The 17834-nt window shown below is 32.3% G+C and overlaps 1 protein-coding gene across 1 annotated transcript; it reads left to right on the top strand.

Annotated features, from left to right (window-relative positions):
- The first annotated feature begins 5840 nt into the window (after positions 1–5840).
- LOC148603786 (uncharacterized) lies at positions 5841–15034 on the top strand. The gene is made up of 7 exons (XM_088553380.1): positions 5841–5920; positions 7995–8146; positions 8500–9706; positions 10499–10633; positions 11660–11758; positions 12679–12770; positions 13255–15034. Exons 2-7 carry the CDS (start codon positions 8051–8053, stop codon positions 13600–13602), a joined length of 1977 nt encoding a protein of 658 aa, XP_088409506.1. The 5' UTR covers positions 5841–5920; positions 7995–8050; the 3' UTR covers positions 13603–15034.
- Positions 15035–17834: the final 2800 nt, after the last annotated feature.

Below are 17834 nucleotides of genomic sequence, written 5' to 3'. Positions count from 1 at the left end.
TTTCAAGATGAGAAACATAAACGTTTCGTGATGAGAGTTGATACTTTGCCATAATGATAAAGGTTGAATCGCAAAACATTTCTGCAAACATTTCACTGAATAATTTTAAATTGATGTACTTACTAAATTCATAACAATTGGCTTCTACTTCAAGCTGTGTGTTGTACAAAATACAGAAATATGACACCTTAAAAAATTAGCACGTTGAATCAATGGATCCGGCGATTCATCTTTGAAGACTTTCATGATGTTTCCCTTGAGCAAAAGTCCAACACATAACAACCGAACAGCATAGTACGCCGTGTTAAGTAATTCAGAAACATCGTAATAATGTACATGTATAGCTGTTGCATGCGGTAGGCAATATTGTTGGCTTACATACGACATGGGGTGCACGTGTGGCGTGCAACTTCAATTTCATAATATGATTTTATGTGAGATCTAAACTGTTATGAGTATGATCATTTAAGAGAAATGAGAAAGAGCTATGATAAGAAAATAGACACACGATATAAACATTTGTTCATACTAAATAGTATGAGAATATTAAGTGGTAGAGTTTTTGGTGTTTCAAAAGATTCATTGCTACAAATCTATTGGTTCAAGTTAGTGAAGTTGTATGTATTAGTGTCAGAATGCATGTTACAAAATAAACTAAAAAACAAATGAAAATTCTGACTTTCTACCAATTTTTCTGACTGACATTATGTATTACAAATTTTCATTTACTTTGATGGCATCTTGTGTTCAGCCAAGAAAAGCATATGTCTGTTAAATGTTACATTACCAACCCTATTTTCTTCTCCCTACCCTAGCACATTTATTATGGTATTTTTGATAAAATGTCACTAAACTATTATTTCTTAGTTGAGCACTATCAAATTAAAAAAAAAAGCTTCCCCATAAGTGTCAATATGAAATAAGTTAAGAAAATAAAATGATTTTACCTACATAACGCGTTTTTTCCATCCTATGAAATCTTTAAGTGACGTGTTTTTAGGCCTTGAAACAGAATAATACCTATATCAATGATCGAGAAGGGGGCATTCTGTTGACTAAGCTCCCAACTACATTAAATATACTTGCTTCAATTTAATTCAGCTTAAGCATATATCATTGTTACACACATTCGCTATTACATAACAATTAAATATACACTAATATCTTCATTTTTTTTTATATAGACCTATTGTGTAACTGTATCTTATTTAAATAGCTATATTGTGTATGTATATATCGTCATTGTTTACTGCTTTTCAGTGGCGGATCCAGGGGAGGGTGCAGTGTGTTGGCACCCCTCCATTTTATTGGAAAATTTGTCATTTTCATGTGTAGAATCGACAAAAATGGCTAATAATGTCCTAGCAACCCCCTTTTATGAGGAACCTCGGCTTGCAGCCCTCCTTTTCAAAGTGTCTGGATCCGCATCTGTTTTGTGTTATCGCCATGAATTTGATTTTGATATCTTTGAATTGTCCTGATGCTTCGGTATATTGTTTGCCAATATTTCGTATTTCTAGTATTTCGTTTCAAATGAACCCGTTACGGTCATCCCATTCGTCAGTCTATTGATTTGTTACGGCCATCTCACATTCTTCGTTACGCTCATCATATTTTTACCTTTCAATTTCTCATTAATCATACATTTTACTCATATGCTTCCCGCTTCAAATATAAATCATTAACGAATGACTAACTATTTGTCATATTTATTTTGTTGAATAACTTGAATAGAAAACTTTATTAAAGAAAAACATTCTTACACCAATTTCCATCTTCCATCTTGGGATGACCGTAACGGCCGTGACGGTCATCCGCTTTACCCGAGTGAACTAGTCATGTTTTCTGCACTAGCTTGCATATGGCTTATCAGCAGAATCATATATTTTTTCCTTCAATGTATCGACAAAATACTACTTTTAAATACAATTATGCAATTATGCAATTATTAGTCACGCCTATTGTATATCTTTTAACACCCACAACGCTGTACAAGTAACAGATAAGAACATGCATGTATGCTATAAAGAAACTTTCAATTATATTTTATACTTGTGCATCATTATATGGCAGCATAATATTTTTCATCGTTATTAACAAATTAAAGCTTCTAAATAAACTATCGATTTCAAGGTCAAATACATTTTGTAATTTTGAGGTTCAGCTAAATTCAATATCTAGGATATTCCTTAATGAAATGTTTTCATTCATAGTTTCAATAGTGCAATAAATTTAGCGCTAAGACATTGCTAAATGGATCTTTATATATTTTTAACACACAAGCACAAGAAAAAGTTAGAAAAAATGTTTTATAACTTCTATGTAACATTAACAACAAATTGGTAAACAATATATTTTAGAATAAATCTACAGCTGTAAAAAAAAACAAGATTTGAAGTCTGAAATTCATATTGTCCTGTTCCTATAATTTATCATGCAGTGCAAGGTAGCATTAAATTTCTAGAAAAAATGCTCCTTCTTCAAATTTAGATGAATTGAGGTATTTTATGCCATGATCCAGCTAAACACCAACACCAATAAACATAACATATTAAAATTTTCATTTAAGTCCGGCAAATTATTGCAAGCTTGCACTGTACTATATATTTAGGCTACAACATATTTGCATTTCAGAACACATATTTGATCTTGCAAATCTGTACATTCATTTTAAAATTTGATGTTTGCACTTCAGTTGTTAACTAAGTATGGCTGTAGTAACATGTTTTGTGAAGGAAGGAAACATGCATATATGTAGAATACTGTATAAAGAAGCATTAAACAAAGTTTTCAAGAACATGATAATCGCATACTTAAGATCTTGACTTATATTATCTTGACAATTAATGTCCTAGATTTTGACTTTAGCAGAACCTAAATAAAACTTCTAAATTAATGATTTGCTCTAAAATAACAAAATAAATCAGTTTTCTAAATATTTTGGGATGTTTTGCCTGGTAAAATGTACAATGCAAAATCAACATTGTGAAACGCTTATTTATGCAAGATCCATGATAATTTTCTACAAACTGACTGCATAAAACAGCAATTCTAACGTTCAAAATGCAGAGAGAGGATTTCGTTGTATGGAAAAGTATGATTGCCAATTTTCATCGGGGCCTTGAAAAACTTAAACGTCGCCAAAATACCCTAGTAACACAGCAGAATATAACACAGCCTCGAACTGAAAATGAAATACAGCATGTAATAGCAAACAAAAGACGTTGTGAATACTTTCTATATAAAGATTTCATCCACCTGATCTGAGGATTGTCAAATATGTCGGACAACGTGACGAAAAAGGAATGGGTGTCAATGATTCCATGCTTAGCTAAATGACTTCAAAATATCGTAGTTTACATAAACGGAAGTATAATGTTTTATTATAAGAAGTTTAATTTATTTTCCAGCCCCTTTGTAAATGACAAAACTATTTTTTATGATTTTATTTGATTTACATCTGAACCGAAAAAAGAACATTTTAGTAGGCAGAACATGCACATCTTGATAGTCGAGCTATCGTGTTATTGACACACGGATTTTGAATATAAAAACAAGTAAATGAATTTCACATGAACAATACATTATTTCATGCAAGACTCTAAAAGTGAATTGAACGTTATTTTGCTACGCCTGAGTGGGTATGCAGTAATCCGAAAAGTAAATAGGTTTGAAATTATTCTCATTTTCCACATGATTTTCCACTGTCAAATAGTTTTCACCCCAATATCATGACCGGAAATGCTTTATAGCAGCCAATTTCTGTATTAAATGAAAGCTCATTACATCTACACACATAAGAATATGCAGTTAAAAAGTAGTGACAAAATAGCGAAGACGTCATTCCTCTCTCTTAATTGTAGATTAACTGTCGGTTGCTCACGAATTCTGTTTACCATCAATACTTCTTGAGTGTTGATTAGAATAAACAAAGGTGATATCAAGAGAAACACGGGCATAGAAAAACTTCAATCGTGTTAAGTGAGTACTATTGATAAATTAACTGTCCCAAGTATTTTGAATATGAAATATAAAAAATAAAAATCCGCCAAGGTGGTCATACAATGTATGAAAAAGACTATTCATCATGTTTTATACGCCCTCATTTTAATATGTTTTTGCTTATATAATAGAATAAACATCAAGCATTGTTTTTTTGTGTATGTACCCTATGTCACCGGAAAATGCGTATGAATATTTTGAGACATCTGATTCCAAATTTTACACAAGTCTAAACTACACCCCAACTCTATAATCGATGCGAGGCATACAATTCACAGTTTTTGGATTTGCAAGAATGTCTAAAATCAATACGAAGATATGTTATCTGTATGCAAATCAGCATTTGTGAAATTTAAGTGTTAATCAAATTCGATTGATTAGAGAATCACACATTTAGAAACCATAGCAACAAAAACTAAATCTCGAAGAAAGATGACGGACAAGACAGATAAGTATGAATTTCTTTTTGTTTTAAATTTGCAGTTTTTCTTCTTACTTCTCATTACCATAGATTGACTGTTATAGCAATTAACACAATGTAATCGACGAAAACGTAAAACATCCGATTCATTTCATCTCCATCTAGGTTTATGTAACAAACTTATTCTGTAATATAAAACTATCCTCATTTGTAGCTTCTCAGATAGTTAAAGAGAGGCAATGTTAACATTAGGAGAAACTATTTGTCTCCTCTTAAGTAGCAGTCTTTCTACAAATCAGACAGAAGGTGATTCATGCATGTCAAAAACTCACCGGATTCAGTTTTATGTCTTGTTCAGAAACAGTTACTGATAACATAACCAGTCTTAGGTTTCCTTTGGTTGTTGCGCTTTTAAGATAAAAAAATGTACATTAAGTTGGCAAGAGTTCTTGGTTTAGTTTCATTTGGTTGATTTAAGTGGGAGATGAATGTTAGGTAATAGCCATGAAATCAAAGAGAATCAAGGAATCAAGGGAACCAAGGATCTAGCTGCAATAAGTAGACAAACTCTATCTATCACCTGGAATTTACAATTTACTGGCAGCAATGTAAAATAAATAAACTACGTCACTGTCCCGCCTCATTAAGATAAAAGTAATTAGATGTTAAAAAACGGTTTGTCATAGCCCATTAGATCGCCAAGATTCAAACAATGCTTCTTCAAGATTAAAAAACTCCCAAATAATTTCCTCATATATTCATATTTCAGTTAAAAACTAATCTGCAATACCAGTAAATTACCAACAATTTGAGTCTCTCCTTCATTTGTCAGTTTCATGCGATGTTTGTTATACAATTTTCGAATAAAATGAAAGTCACCTATATAATTGGTTTTGGTTTACAACATCAAATGAATAATTTCATTTTTTGATAAGCCGGGTAAATTTGAAAAGTTACTTGAGAATTATAAGGACATTGATGATATCAAGTTAAAAGCGTTCCAAGATAGCATGACATGTATATTGGTTGAAAAAAACTTTTATACAAACTAATCCAGATATTTGCAAATAATTTTGTTCGTTCTAGTTTTGACAATTACTATTACGTCAACAACCATGGACTTATATTGTAAACCTCAATTGTTCAACGCCACAATATCATTAACGATGAAGATACGACGATTTCCTTACGACAATTTTAAATTTATATATGTTCATATGTTTAAAAAGCATTTTGTTTGTTAGGGAAATTTGGGAAAAAGGCAAAACAGTTGAAGGTCTAGATCTCGAAATGATGATGATTATTATACCCTAATTTATTAGATCTCGAAATGATGATGATTATTATACCCTAATTTATTAGATCTCGAGCTCATTGTTTACGTTATTTTTTTTATCAACAGGAGTCTAATAAAAAAGTCAAAGACGGGATCCACGAGCACTACAGATGGAACATCTGACATATTAGATATCGTACAGCCTCCATTGATTGGGAGAGGTAAAGTTTAAAATGTATCATTTTGCAGATTTTAAGTGAAAAGGAAATCGGTGTCTTACAAACTGTTACCTTAGTGACTGCTTTATATGACCGACATGAATAGTAGCAATAATTTGTAGCATTCGTTTTATTTGCTTTTTATATAAATCAAAATATATATTGAGCGATTATGATACTCCAGTTTATGCACTAAACATCAAAACAGTCGTTCAGCAAATAAATTTATTTAAATCACCTAATCAATGCTGACATTGATAACTGCAATCCATTTCGTAACAAGTTTCAACAAGATAAAGAATAGTCCATTTCAAAAGTAACCCGGCTTCTACAATTTTGTCAAAAAAACCATAAGTAGAACTTAGTACACATTTTCGGATATTCACTAACTACATTAAGAAATATTAAAGTCAAATTGATTTAGAATTCGATCCCATAAACGTTATTTTGAGACTATTTATAGTTGAGATCCTATTTTTAAATTGAATCTTCAACTTCCTATTTCCAAAAACAAATCAATCTTTTAAGTAGCTGTCTTTGTAAGAATCACGCAAATTCTGAAAAATGTGATACACCCCAAAAAAAGGCTACATGATACACCCCAAAAAAGGCTACATGTTTTTAATTCCGTAATTAAGTTGTTTTATGAGTCTATACTATGAAATGTGTAATTATTTATTCAAATATGCTTGCTCTTAGGATATAATCAGAATTGAAAATCCGATAAATTCTATTGTATTTGAGTGTCATTTACAGAGTTATCTCCCTTAATCTTTAAATCTACAGTACATTCTATATAATTTTTATCTCCTAAGAAAATAAAAATATGTAGGCTCGTAACCCATGAATCACATTTTGCATGATTCTTAGCTGGAGTATTACATATACATATGTAAGTTCGACGATCCGGTATCTTTTGGATTTTAAATCAACTGCCTAATCTACTTTGTAACCTTTTAAAACACAGAAAAACAAATGCATACATATAAAGTAGGTCAGTCATTTGAATGGTAGAAAAACTTAACAATGAACAGCTGGCATATCAGAAAACAAGTCCTTGCGCAAGACTTTCATCTAAACACTGCAATCAGTATTATGATGATATGTTTGTGTCAAAATCAACGCCTTAGAATATAAGGGTAACAAGAAAATTACCGAACACTAATCCGTTTTATAATCAAGTCATGTCAAAAATAAATCTGGCAAAATAGATATTACGCCACTGGAGCTGCTGGTACCGCAATGGTTCTGACTTGGTACGATTACTTCAAATAAAATATATATGAGGATTGAATAAAATTGAGGTTTGGTATACATAACAAAATATTTAAATTCAAGTTTTTTAGATGCAGTTGGCAGTTTGTATGCTTGTGTGTTTTTTTTTTTAAATTTTTTTCCGATTTTCTTCCGATTAAAACTAAAATCTGCGTCTTTAAAAATCAAAAGGGTTTTAATTATTTCAATTTCTAATGATAATAAAAAACAAAAATGGTTAAACAGCCACTATTTTACTGTGTACACAGTGAAACCTTAAAAAGGTCTGATATGTATCTAAACCACAAACAAAACACTTATAAACATGACGATAAAAATATAAATTCTATATATTTTCGAACAAATTAAAGCTTATTAGTTACTTTAAAAAGGCAATGCAAAAATATGTGTATAAATATAAGCACCCATGCATGCATTAAGTAAGGCAAATGATCAATAATTTTCTATGTATGTTTAGCTCTAATTGTCAACCTGAAGCACTTTACATAAATTAAAAATTAAAACATTTAATTTTAACGTGTCTCAAGACAACTCAAGTTGTCTCAGTACAATAAGATTTGTTTACTTTGTAACATTTTAAAACTTTTACACAATAAGTTCTGACTTTTGCAATCTGAACAAACTTTGGTTTAATCATAAAGTTAACTCAAACTTGTAAGGTCCCAAAATAAACAGGCATACTAACATATGAATAAAATGCTCGAACTAACAAGACGTTTTGTTTCTTAACAATTTGAACCCGTTTACTTTATACACTTATTAAACTTGAAAAACAAAATTATGAAAAACAAAACTTTTTTAGGGTTTTGTCGAGATGAGCCACTTTCCCAAACAGGGAAGCGATTACAGCTGATAAAGATGTTATGTCTTACGGTTCTACCGATTTTAGGATTATGGGGATACACTGTATATACCTTAGCTGACAGTATCAACAGCAGAGAAGAGAACAATAAGGTAAGTGAAAGCCCTGTAGTAAATCTCGCTGACACTGTATGCTTGTTCGTTTAATTCAGCTTCTTAATTTTATTTTGTTCATGATACAAAAGCAATGATACTAATTGTTTTCGAAATGTCGCTGTTATTCTGAAGAGAATGGAACAGTTTCAACAATTTTCTAGATTTGTACATCATTAGTTATCGAGGAAGGATCATAACCAAGAACAAATCAGCTTTATTCTTTACTCCCCCAGAATTTAGATAAATAGAAGCATTCAGTAATCCTTTACAAAAAAGCTGAAAAAAAAACCAATATCATAAATATTTGTTGTCTATATATCTAGTGACCTTGATTTTCCAAATTATTTTAGCAAAGATCTTCTGTATACTACAGTATCGATGTTGGTCAGCTTGTCCATCGTTTACAAGTCGAAAGAGATATGAGTGTATTATACCTCAGTGCTCTCGGACCAGAAACAAGAACTTTTCTGCTAGCCGAATATTTCAACACAGATAGAACTATAGACCGATTGTCATATTGGCCAGGAGATCTGGATAAAGCAAACGGCGCCATGTTTTTATCAAAGTCTAGTTTCCAAGACTACCTCGCTGGCCATAGACAAATTCTCTCACCCGACAGATTTTCGATTCAAGATGAAATAGACTTTTATTCCCGCATTATCGATACCACAATTTATTGGTTGTACAATACTATTACCGAATCAAAATTCTCCTTAGTATGGAAAATTTTAGTGGCCTATCAGAAGTTGGCTTCTGCTAAAGAAAATGTAGGGGTCGAGAGAGCTCTGGGAACTATGTTTTATTCGCAAGGTGGATTTGAGTCTCATTCTTATTTTGAAATGTACAACAAAAAGTTGCACAGTTTTAGAGCTCACATGAAAACTGCAGGCATGTACTCCGAATTTGTCGGTCAGATTTACAACGTTGGATTGCAAAATACCGGTACTAATATAACTTCTATTATTGAAGCTTTTAGAAAGGAGATTCAAACATCCGTTGAAAACACAACGGTCCTTGATATGAGAAAATCCCGATACTGGTTCGACAATATGACAATATACCTCGATACTCTTCTTGATATTCAAACACAGATGGCTCAAAAAGTTATTAGTATCCTTGATTTAGCTATCGATGATCTTACAACTGATCTTGCAGTCAACGCCGTTTTACTAGTAGTTGTTATTCTGATGTGTCCTCTTGTAATCATGGCAACAGAAAGTCTCACAAGCAGCATCCAAATATATGCCTTGACATTGGTGGATAAAACTAAAGAGCTTACTAATGAAAAAGAACGGACTGACGGACTTCTCTACCAGATGGTACCGAAGCAAGTCGCCAATCGTTTAAAACGACAAAAGAAGGTTGAAGCTGAATATTTTAAGACCGTAACGATATGTTTTTCTGATGTTCATGGCTTTGATCGAATTACTGTCGAGCTTACACCAATGGAAATTGTAAAATTATTGAATTCCCTCCACAGCACCGTAGATGATATATTAGACGACTTTGATGCATACAAAGTTGAAACAATAAACGATTGCTATATGGTCGCCTCGGGTGAGATACCTTACGACAATTATCCTTTTGTTTACAGTGCAAACAATACAAATGCATATCAAAGAGTAATCAAGGGATTTAAGGATATAGCGGTAATCAAAAGAATATTATCCAGGGACAAAAACCAGACATGGAAAACAGACATAGACAACAAAGAAAACAAAGTAACTAAAATCATACATACAAAGTAAAAAAAGCAAATGAGCAACTCGGACTCCACTAAAAACTGGGAGCATGGACCAGGTGCACCCGTAGGGTAAGTGTCCTCTGCTTTTCTAGAAACACCCGCCGAGTTGCTCATAAAAAGTCAAGTCCGGGGTAGAACAAACAATGAAATATGAATTAGTAGTAGTTTTGGTAACTAATTTTAAAGAATTTCACACATACGTAAATATTGCCGTCACAAAGCTGTTCACCTTATGAATGCTATAATTGTGTTATTAAAAACATTTGATACAACACAATAGAAAATGTCACCACTAGAGAACAATCAGGAATTGTGTTTTATTTGTTAGATGTCTGTCAGACAATTGATTTTTTTGAACAATTCAGGTAGTTTTATATACAGATGCAAATAAAGGGTTTTAGTCCTTTATGAGTCTAGACGGCTACACTGTGCCCCCTCACTACATTTTTCAATCAATTTGTGATGCTATATTAACGACTAGAATATCCTGTTGGGTTTTAAAGAATGAAAACGGAATTAGAAAATAGTGGCTTTCAAGATTTTACAATCAGAAATACATTATTAGTATAATGAGATGTTTTGACTATTGTTAATTTTTCATATAGGTTTACCCCAGCGCAACAAAGACAGACACGCCTCAGAAATAGCCAATTTTGCCTTGAAAATGTTAAACACCGTTTCGGAGATGAAGTTTTGTGGAGGGCATCGATCTATTGAACTCCGAATAGGGATTAATACTGGTATGTAATGGTATTGTGTGGATTATCCTCGAATTTTAATGTTTTTTTCTCACTTGGAGTAGAAAAGTTTTAAAAGTTATAAATAAGATGATCGATTCATCTTGAAACACAATGATTGGAAGGCATATTGGCTTATTGGAAATACGATACTTGTTTTTCCTTTCTATTGTGAATTGGGGATGGGGGAATTGAAGTGGGAATGAAAGATTAAAATGGTGTATGGGGTGTTGGGGCTTTGAATGGGGTAAGATGGGGAGATAAGTTGTTATAGTAGTTATTGATAAGAATAATATCAAATTTAATTGAAAATATCATTTTAAAAACGTATTTAGAAATGTACAAATTAATTTGAAAATGTAAATATTTGACAAAAGAAACTATAATGGGGATTCTATCGGTGATCAGGAATTTTTCTGCAGGGAAACGTGAAATTCTCTAGGGAGAATTGGAATGGGGACAGTGGAGAATAGGTTATGCGGACAATGGAGAAGGGGACAGTGGGGTGGGGGTATGAGGATGGAGACAATGGGGATGGAAACAATGGGGATGGGGACAATGGGGGTGTGGACATTAAGGATGGGGACAATGGGGATGGAGACGATTGGGATGGAAACAATGGGTATGGGGACAATGGGGATAGGGACAATGGAGATAGGGACTATGGGGTGGGAGAATGGGCATGGAGACGATGGTGATTTGGACAATGAGGATAATCGAGTTGGGAAAAATGGGGTGGGGTATTGGAATGGAGACAATGGGGATAGAAACAATGGGGTGGGGTAATGGGCATGGAGACAATGGAGATTTAGGCAATGAGGACAATGGGGATGGAGACAATTTGGAATGGGGATATGGACAATGGGGAATGGGATGTAAAAGTATGAACAGCATATCTAGCAGTCGGGTGGGAAACGATTATCTAAAATTTAGTTAAATGAATTACGTTTGCACAATTCTTAAAATGTCTCAATTCATTGTTTGACTATACCCTAGAAATCATTATTAACTAGTTCTTTTTCTCTACAGGATCTTGTATGGCTGGAATAGTAGGTTCTATGATGCCGAGATATTGTCTGTTTGGAGATACCGTAAATACTGCATCGAGAATGAAAGCATACAGCTCTCGTAAGTTTAAGATATGAATAAAAAGAATAGTGGTGAATGAAATAACCACTAAATGCGCATTCTAAATAATAGAATGGAAATCAAAAGAACCAATATTTGAACGGCAATCAAAGGAATATAAACCAATGATAACATGAAGCATAGACACATTAAATAACCAACAGCACGTACAAAGAAACAAAAGTAAATTAGCAAGCCAGACTTCACCAAAAAGTGGACCATGTGCACCGGACGGACAAATAACCTCAGGGAAGGTCCATACAGAAAATCATAATATATTGGTAAACAGGTCTAAATGTTAACTCTAAACAAACACTATCCGCCATAACACAAGATAATACTAAGGTGTTTTGTAAGGTGTTAATTGTGCTTCAAATTAGTCAAAAGTCAAATTTCATAATTGAATGATTGACAATAATCAAAAAATATATTTATTAAGGAGATAAATATGTTCCTCATCAAAACGTTTCAAGCAAGTATATCCTATTTAATTGATTTTAGTCCTTAAATACACTTTCTGATATTATACTTCATCTACTTACTGTATAGATATTTCCATAATGAATCAGAAATGAACTGTTTTGCCTCGTCATTTTTGGGGGTAAAATAATGACGATGCAATTGAGGAAATTTTTTAACAAGAAAACACTGGGAACACCAAAATGACAAAACACAGATAAAATAAACACATAGAGAAAAGAACCTTAAGGTACACACAGGAATTGAACAACACGAACCTCATTAAATCGAAGCAAATATTCGTTTTTGAAATATTTTTTTAATCGGACGAAAATTAAACGATTTTATCGGGTTTGTATTTTTAATGTATAATCAACCATATTTTGCTCTGTTACCAAGTTATACCAGAATACCAGAAAAAATATTTGAAAATAACGTAGACCTTTTTTTTTCTGGAACAGCAAACAAGATCCATGTCAGTACATCTACATATTTATTATTAAGTAAGCTTAAAAAGTTCCAGATGAAAAGGAGAGGAAGCGTTTCAGTAAAGGTACAGTATGACAATTGTTGTAATGATGTAACTTTAATTATGTATATATTAAGAAAGATATGGTAAAACACCAAATTTATCATTTCCATGGAACTAGTAGGTATGACTTATTGACACATAATTACATATATGTTGACCGATATGAAATTTCAAATATACAAACTCTGTATTTGGATTTCAAGTTCAAACGGACTGACTACCTACCATACATGACTCTTACCGGATTTTATTCAATTGCAATATAACCTCTGCCGATGGGGAAGCAGAACATGCGTAACCTTCAGGAGCAAGTGTCACTCCTGTATTTTTTGGGGTCAATATAACAAATGATTTAAATATTTATGCTTCTTAAGCTGTCGTGAGTGTTTGTTATTATATGACATTGGTAAAAAATCAATTTGAAGTTATCTCGCTTGTCATTAAATCCTCTATATTCTCAAATTAGAGTTACTTTATATATTGTTTTATTGAATTGTATACACAGGGAAAAGGTAACATGATAACATACTGGCTAATCAAAAGAACAGATGGAGAAGATGCGCAAGATATTGACCAAGACTCTGACGGAGAGTCACCCAAACCCGACAACGAGAGCGGTAACGAGGAACTTCCCGGTGAAATTACAACAGTCGAGGATCCTCTCTACAGCGCCTCTTTGAATTACCCAATGCCTGGTCGACACACAAAATGCTCACCGAAAGACGAGGCTAAGAATACTGCTAGAGTGGCCCCGGTAATGTCAGAAAAGGGCAAAAAGAATCAGTCAGATAAGGAAAAGGATGAAGATAGTGACGATGATGATGACGATGACAAGAGAAATGATAAAGATTAATGTATTTGTATCACGTGATTTGTACTGCAGTTCAGGGGTGATATCCAGAATCAATTATCACCTGTTTTCGACCTGTGATGATCGTTCTCCGATAAATGTGCATTTTTCATAAGAATTGGATAGTTACAATGAAATAAGACTGCTCACTTAATATTTAAATACTTCCGACAGTAACAATTATATTATTTTTTATGTAACTATCGAGGTGTTAGCAATTCGTTTAAAAAATCTGAATCAACTTGTTGATTTAAACTTTTAATCAATTTTCAATCAATAACCTTGCAAATATTTATTCCTTAGATATAAAAATACGTATTGTTTACCAACATGAGTAAAAGATTCGTTTTATATACAGGCTTAACCTCGGAAATATCTAAAGCACGATAGACTAAATTTCACGCAAGCCGTGACATATTCATCTAATTGTTGAACCATACTATGTCCCAATACTCCGTGCCCAAATTACCATATCTCACGTTCCCAATTGCTGTGTTGACCCATTCCTCATTTAATTGGAAGTATACTACATTCTCAACTTGGTGAATGAAATTATCGTTGCCCTTTACATCTTAGAAAAAAAGACAGTGTAATCCATTTGAGGTATATACATCTTTCAAAAACTGTTCTTTAATAAACAAAACACATTTCTATCTTCCTTAACGTTATTTTATTTTTTTATATATATACTTCTATACTTTGTCGCATGCTTGAATTTCTTAAGAGATATTTGAATACTCAGTTACATAATGAAGTCTCGTGTATCAAACAATGTTTCATGAAATATTTATCGAAGCATCCCAGATTGTCTATTTTGTGTATAATCATTGACAATATGTGGATCTTATTTGTTGTCCCTTCCTTTATATGAATTTAGATAAATTATGTCATTTCTATTTCTTTGTTTTTAGAACCCAAGTCACGTGACGCCGATAAATGTAAAATGTATAAGTAAATGTGTAAACATGTTTGCTATGTAAACACTTTTTTATGGCAATGACTGAGGCATTTCCCCCCAAATTTATTACTTTTATCGTTAAGTATTTTGTAAGTTTTTCCTTTTGTATTTGGTTTTATGCATATATGTATTTCTAGCGTATGTACTATGATACGTAGCAGTATGATACATCAGGAACATTTGACGTTTTGCATCCCACTTACTATGTTTCACCTTGCTTCTCCTTGCTTATTCTGGCAGTTTTAGTTTTTTTTGTACATAATAGAAATAGAACTTTAGATAAATGAATTAGTCGTTTCCATTCGTAGATAAATCTTCCACTTCAATCATTCTTGAATAAATACAATGAACCGTAATAAAACATATATTAATCTCTTTATGTTTGAATGTTAAAGCTTTTGATTTGTATATGATGCTATTTTCATTGATGTCTTAGTTTATGATTGATGTATAATTGTGTCTTGAAATAAACATATACCCACCTTTACAACATGTTTGTTTCATATTAGTCACATCAACAAGGATTAAAATGCTTCTTGTAGAATGATTCTTTCATACTGCCGATTTGATTTGTGTTTTGATAGATAAAAAAAAAAAAAAAAAAAAAAAAAAAAAAAAAAATAAAAAAAATAATAAATTGTGATGGACGCGAGAGGTTTAGCGCTCTATAAAACTTGGTTGAAAACACCTATCATCTTGAAATATCTGTACCAGGTTAGGACCATTGAGGTGGTTTCCAACTGACCGGTTTTGACCTCTTATTGCAACTTTTTATGAACACTCTACTTTTGACTGTTTTTTAAATTACTGCCTATATTTGATCATATTACCCTTCCTCTTGTAGGATGATTTATTCCAACAACTTGTTGGAGTGATTTATCAAGGAAGAAAGTAATACGATGTATGTAAAAACAAATTAACCATTTTTATGGATATTAATGCTACGATGCTAATGAAGGTATGTTAGGTTAGATGTTACCGGTAGTGTTTAGATCTTACCGGTCATATCAGATCTTACCAGTCATATCTGATCTTACCGGTCTTCATAAGATTTTACCGGTCATTTCAGAATAAAGGTACCCATTACTTTAGTAGATAGATTATTCTACATTTTCTCTTTTTACTCGAAACCATCTCCGTTTAATATATTTCTTTATTTTGTCGAACTAATTTCCGATTCTTCATCCCTCTTTTTCATCGAAACCGTCTCAGTATTCCTAATTCCTCTTTTTCATCGAATCCGTCTCCGTACCATCCATTTCTCAATTTCCTCGAATTCGTCTCCGTATTCTCCATTTCTCTATTTCCTCGAAACCATCTCCATCTCCGTTTCTCCATTTACTTGAAACCATCCCTGTTTAATCTATATCTCGACTTACTTGATACTGTATCCCTATGTTGCCGTCCTCTATTCTCCGTCCACCAATCGCCTTATTCTTCATTTATGTTTTTCCTCAAACCGTCTCCTTATTCATCATTACAACTCATTTACGACGTATTTGATTCATCCCACTACTTGTTTGCCGATACACTATCTTTACACCTAAGCCCCGAATAAAATCTCTTTATGTATAGTTTTCTAGAACAATACAGATCTGTATACATAAAGAAATATAATTTCGTTAATATATAGCATTTTTTGTTCTGTAGGTTTACTGCACTTGGATCAAACTTAATTATAGGCAATATCTGCACTTCATTCGTGTTGATACTTATAATTGTAATGTTTGTAAAGTAATATTCTTTATCATTTCAATAATCAATTTAGATTGTAACTTCTCCAAACCGTTGTTTCCTCATCTTGTTTATGTTGAACATAGTGGTAATAATTATCTTCGCTATCATCATTATTGTTTACTACTATACACTGTTGTACAAAAATCACTTTTTTTTTCATAATTGGTTGTTCCACCCTTTACGATCTCTGCGATGACAGTTTTTTTCAAAAGTGTCCATTCCATGTACATATCGTAAATAAAAATGACTAACATCGCTTCGATAAAAGATAGAACCAATTAAAGACGTGAAACGGTATTATCTCTTTAATTTCATCAGCCCACTCAATATCAGTAGCCCTATATGTAAACTACGAATAGTGAAATTGACAACAATGTCACGATATCGGTAGAATGCCCCCATTTGCAATATCAAATTTAGGGTGTCAATTTCACTGAACGAGGGTCCACGAACAAGTAATAAATATATTGCCGATGGTTTTGGATGGAAATTATAAGGATTAAACACTGTTTTTCAAGAATTTAAGGATGTGTAAAATGAGACCATTCACTCGTAAAAGTCTTATATAAAAATCCTTTCATTCGTTTTGTGAGTGAATGGTACGATTTTACACATCAATAAATTCTGGAAAGCATCGTGTAATCCTATAATAAATTATAATAATAGGAATTATATTTGTAAGAGTAAAATAAACAGATACATTACAATAAAAATAATAATAATAATAAAAACAAAACAAACAAAAAAACAAAAACAAACAAAACAAACAAACAAACAAACAAAATAAATAAAAATAGAATAAAAATAAAATAAAACAACACAAAAACGAGAAAGCAGAACAAGAAATAAAATATACGCAGTGGCTATGTCTGGAATCTTATTGGTTTTATCTTTGGCTAACTTCAAAACCAGTTAAAATCAAAAGTGTTGACATCTTGTTATCTATTTCAAATGACATTGTTGTTCTTGTTTGTTAACAACAATTAAGAACAAGCTTCGTGGTGTAAAGAGCTTATCAAAAGTTTAAGTTCCCCATTGACACTAATCACACAATATATAGTATATTATGTTTGTTTACAATCCCCCATGATAATTCTTCTCTTTTCGCTTATCTTAATGATTGAACCCTGTTGACATTCATCCCGGAACTATTCCTTGAATCATCTAATGTTGAGGTTACAAGAAGACAGTTTTATTATACCTTTAGTGAAAGCGATTATAAAAAAGCTTCGGAATTCCAAATATGTCACATAAACGAACGTGATGTACTTTGAAACCATGATTTGATTGCCTACACAAAAGTTCAATATCATTTAGTTTAATGTCTTGTATTATGCAGCTGAGATATTAAAATTCATCGAGTTTCTTAAATCGTTAAAGACCAAAAAAGTACATCTGCAGTCAGCCGTTTCATAATGATGGCAAATATACAGTAGGCTGTCTTAACAGAGTCTTAATTAAGTAATTCATTCGCAATGGAACGAAGTAATGAATATAAAAATCTAACCAAGATAAATGAAAGATTTGGTTGCAAGGACAA

This window comes from Perna viridis, chromosome 11 (genome assembly GCF_037379345.1).
Source record: "Perna viridis isolate PV_CMFRI_1.1 ecotype Kerala chromosome 11, ASM3737934v1, whole genome shotgun sequence".
Lineage (NCBI taxonomy): Eukaryota > Metazoa > Mollusca > Bivalvia > Mytilida > Mytilidae > Perna > Perna viridis.
The sequence above is the reverse complement of the archived record's forward strand: the minus strand, read 5'-3'. Positions and strand labels throughout refer to the sequence as shown.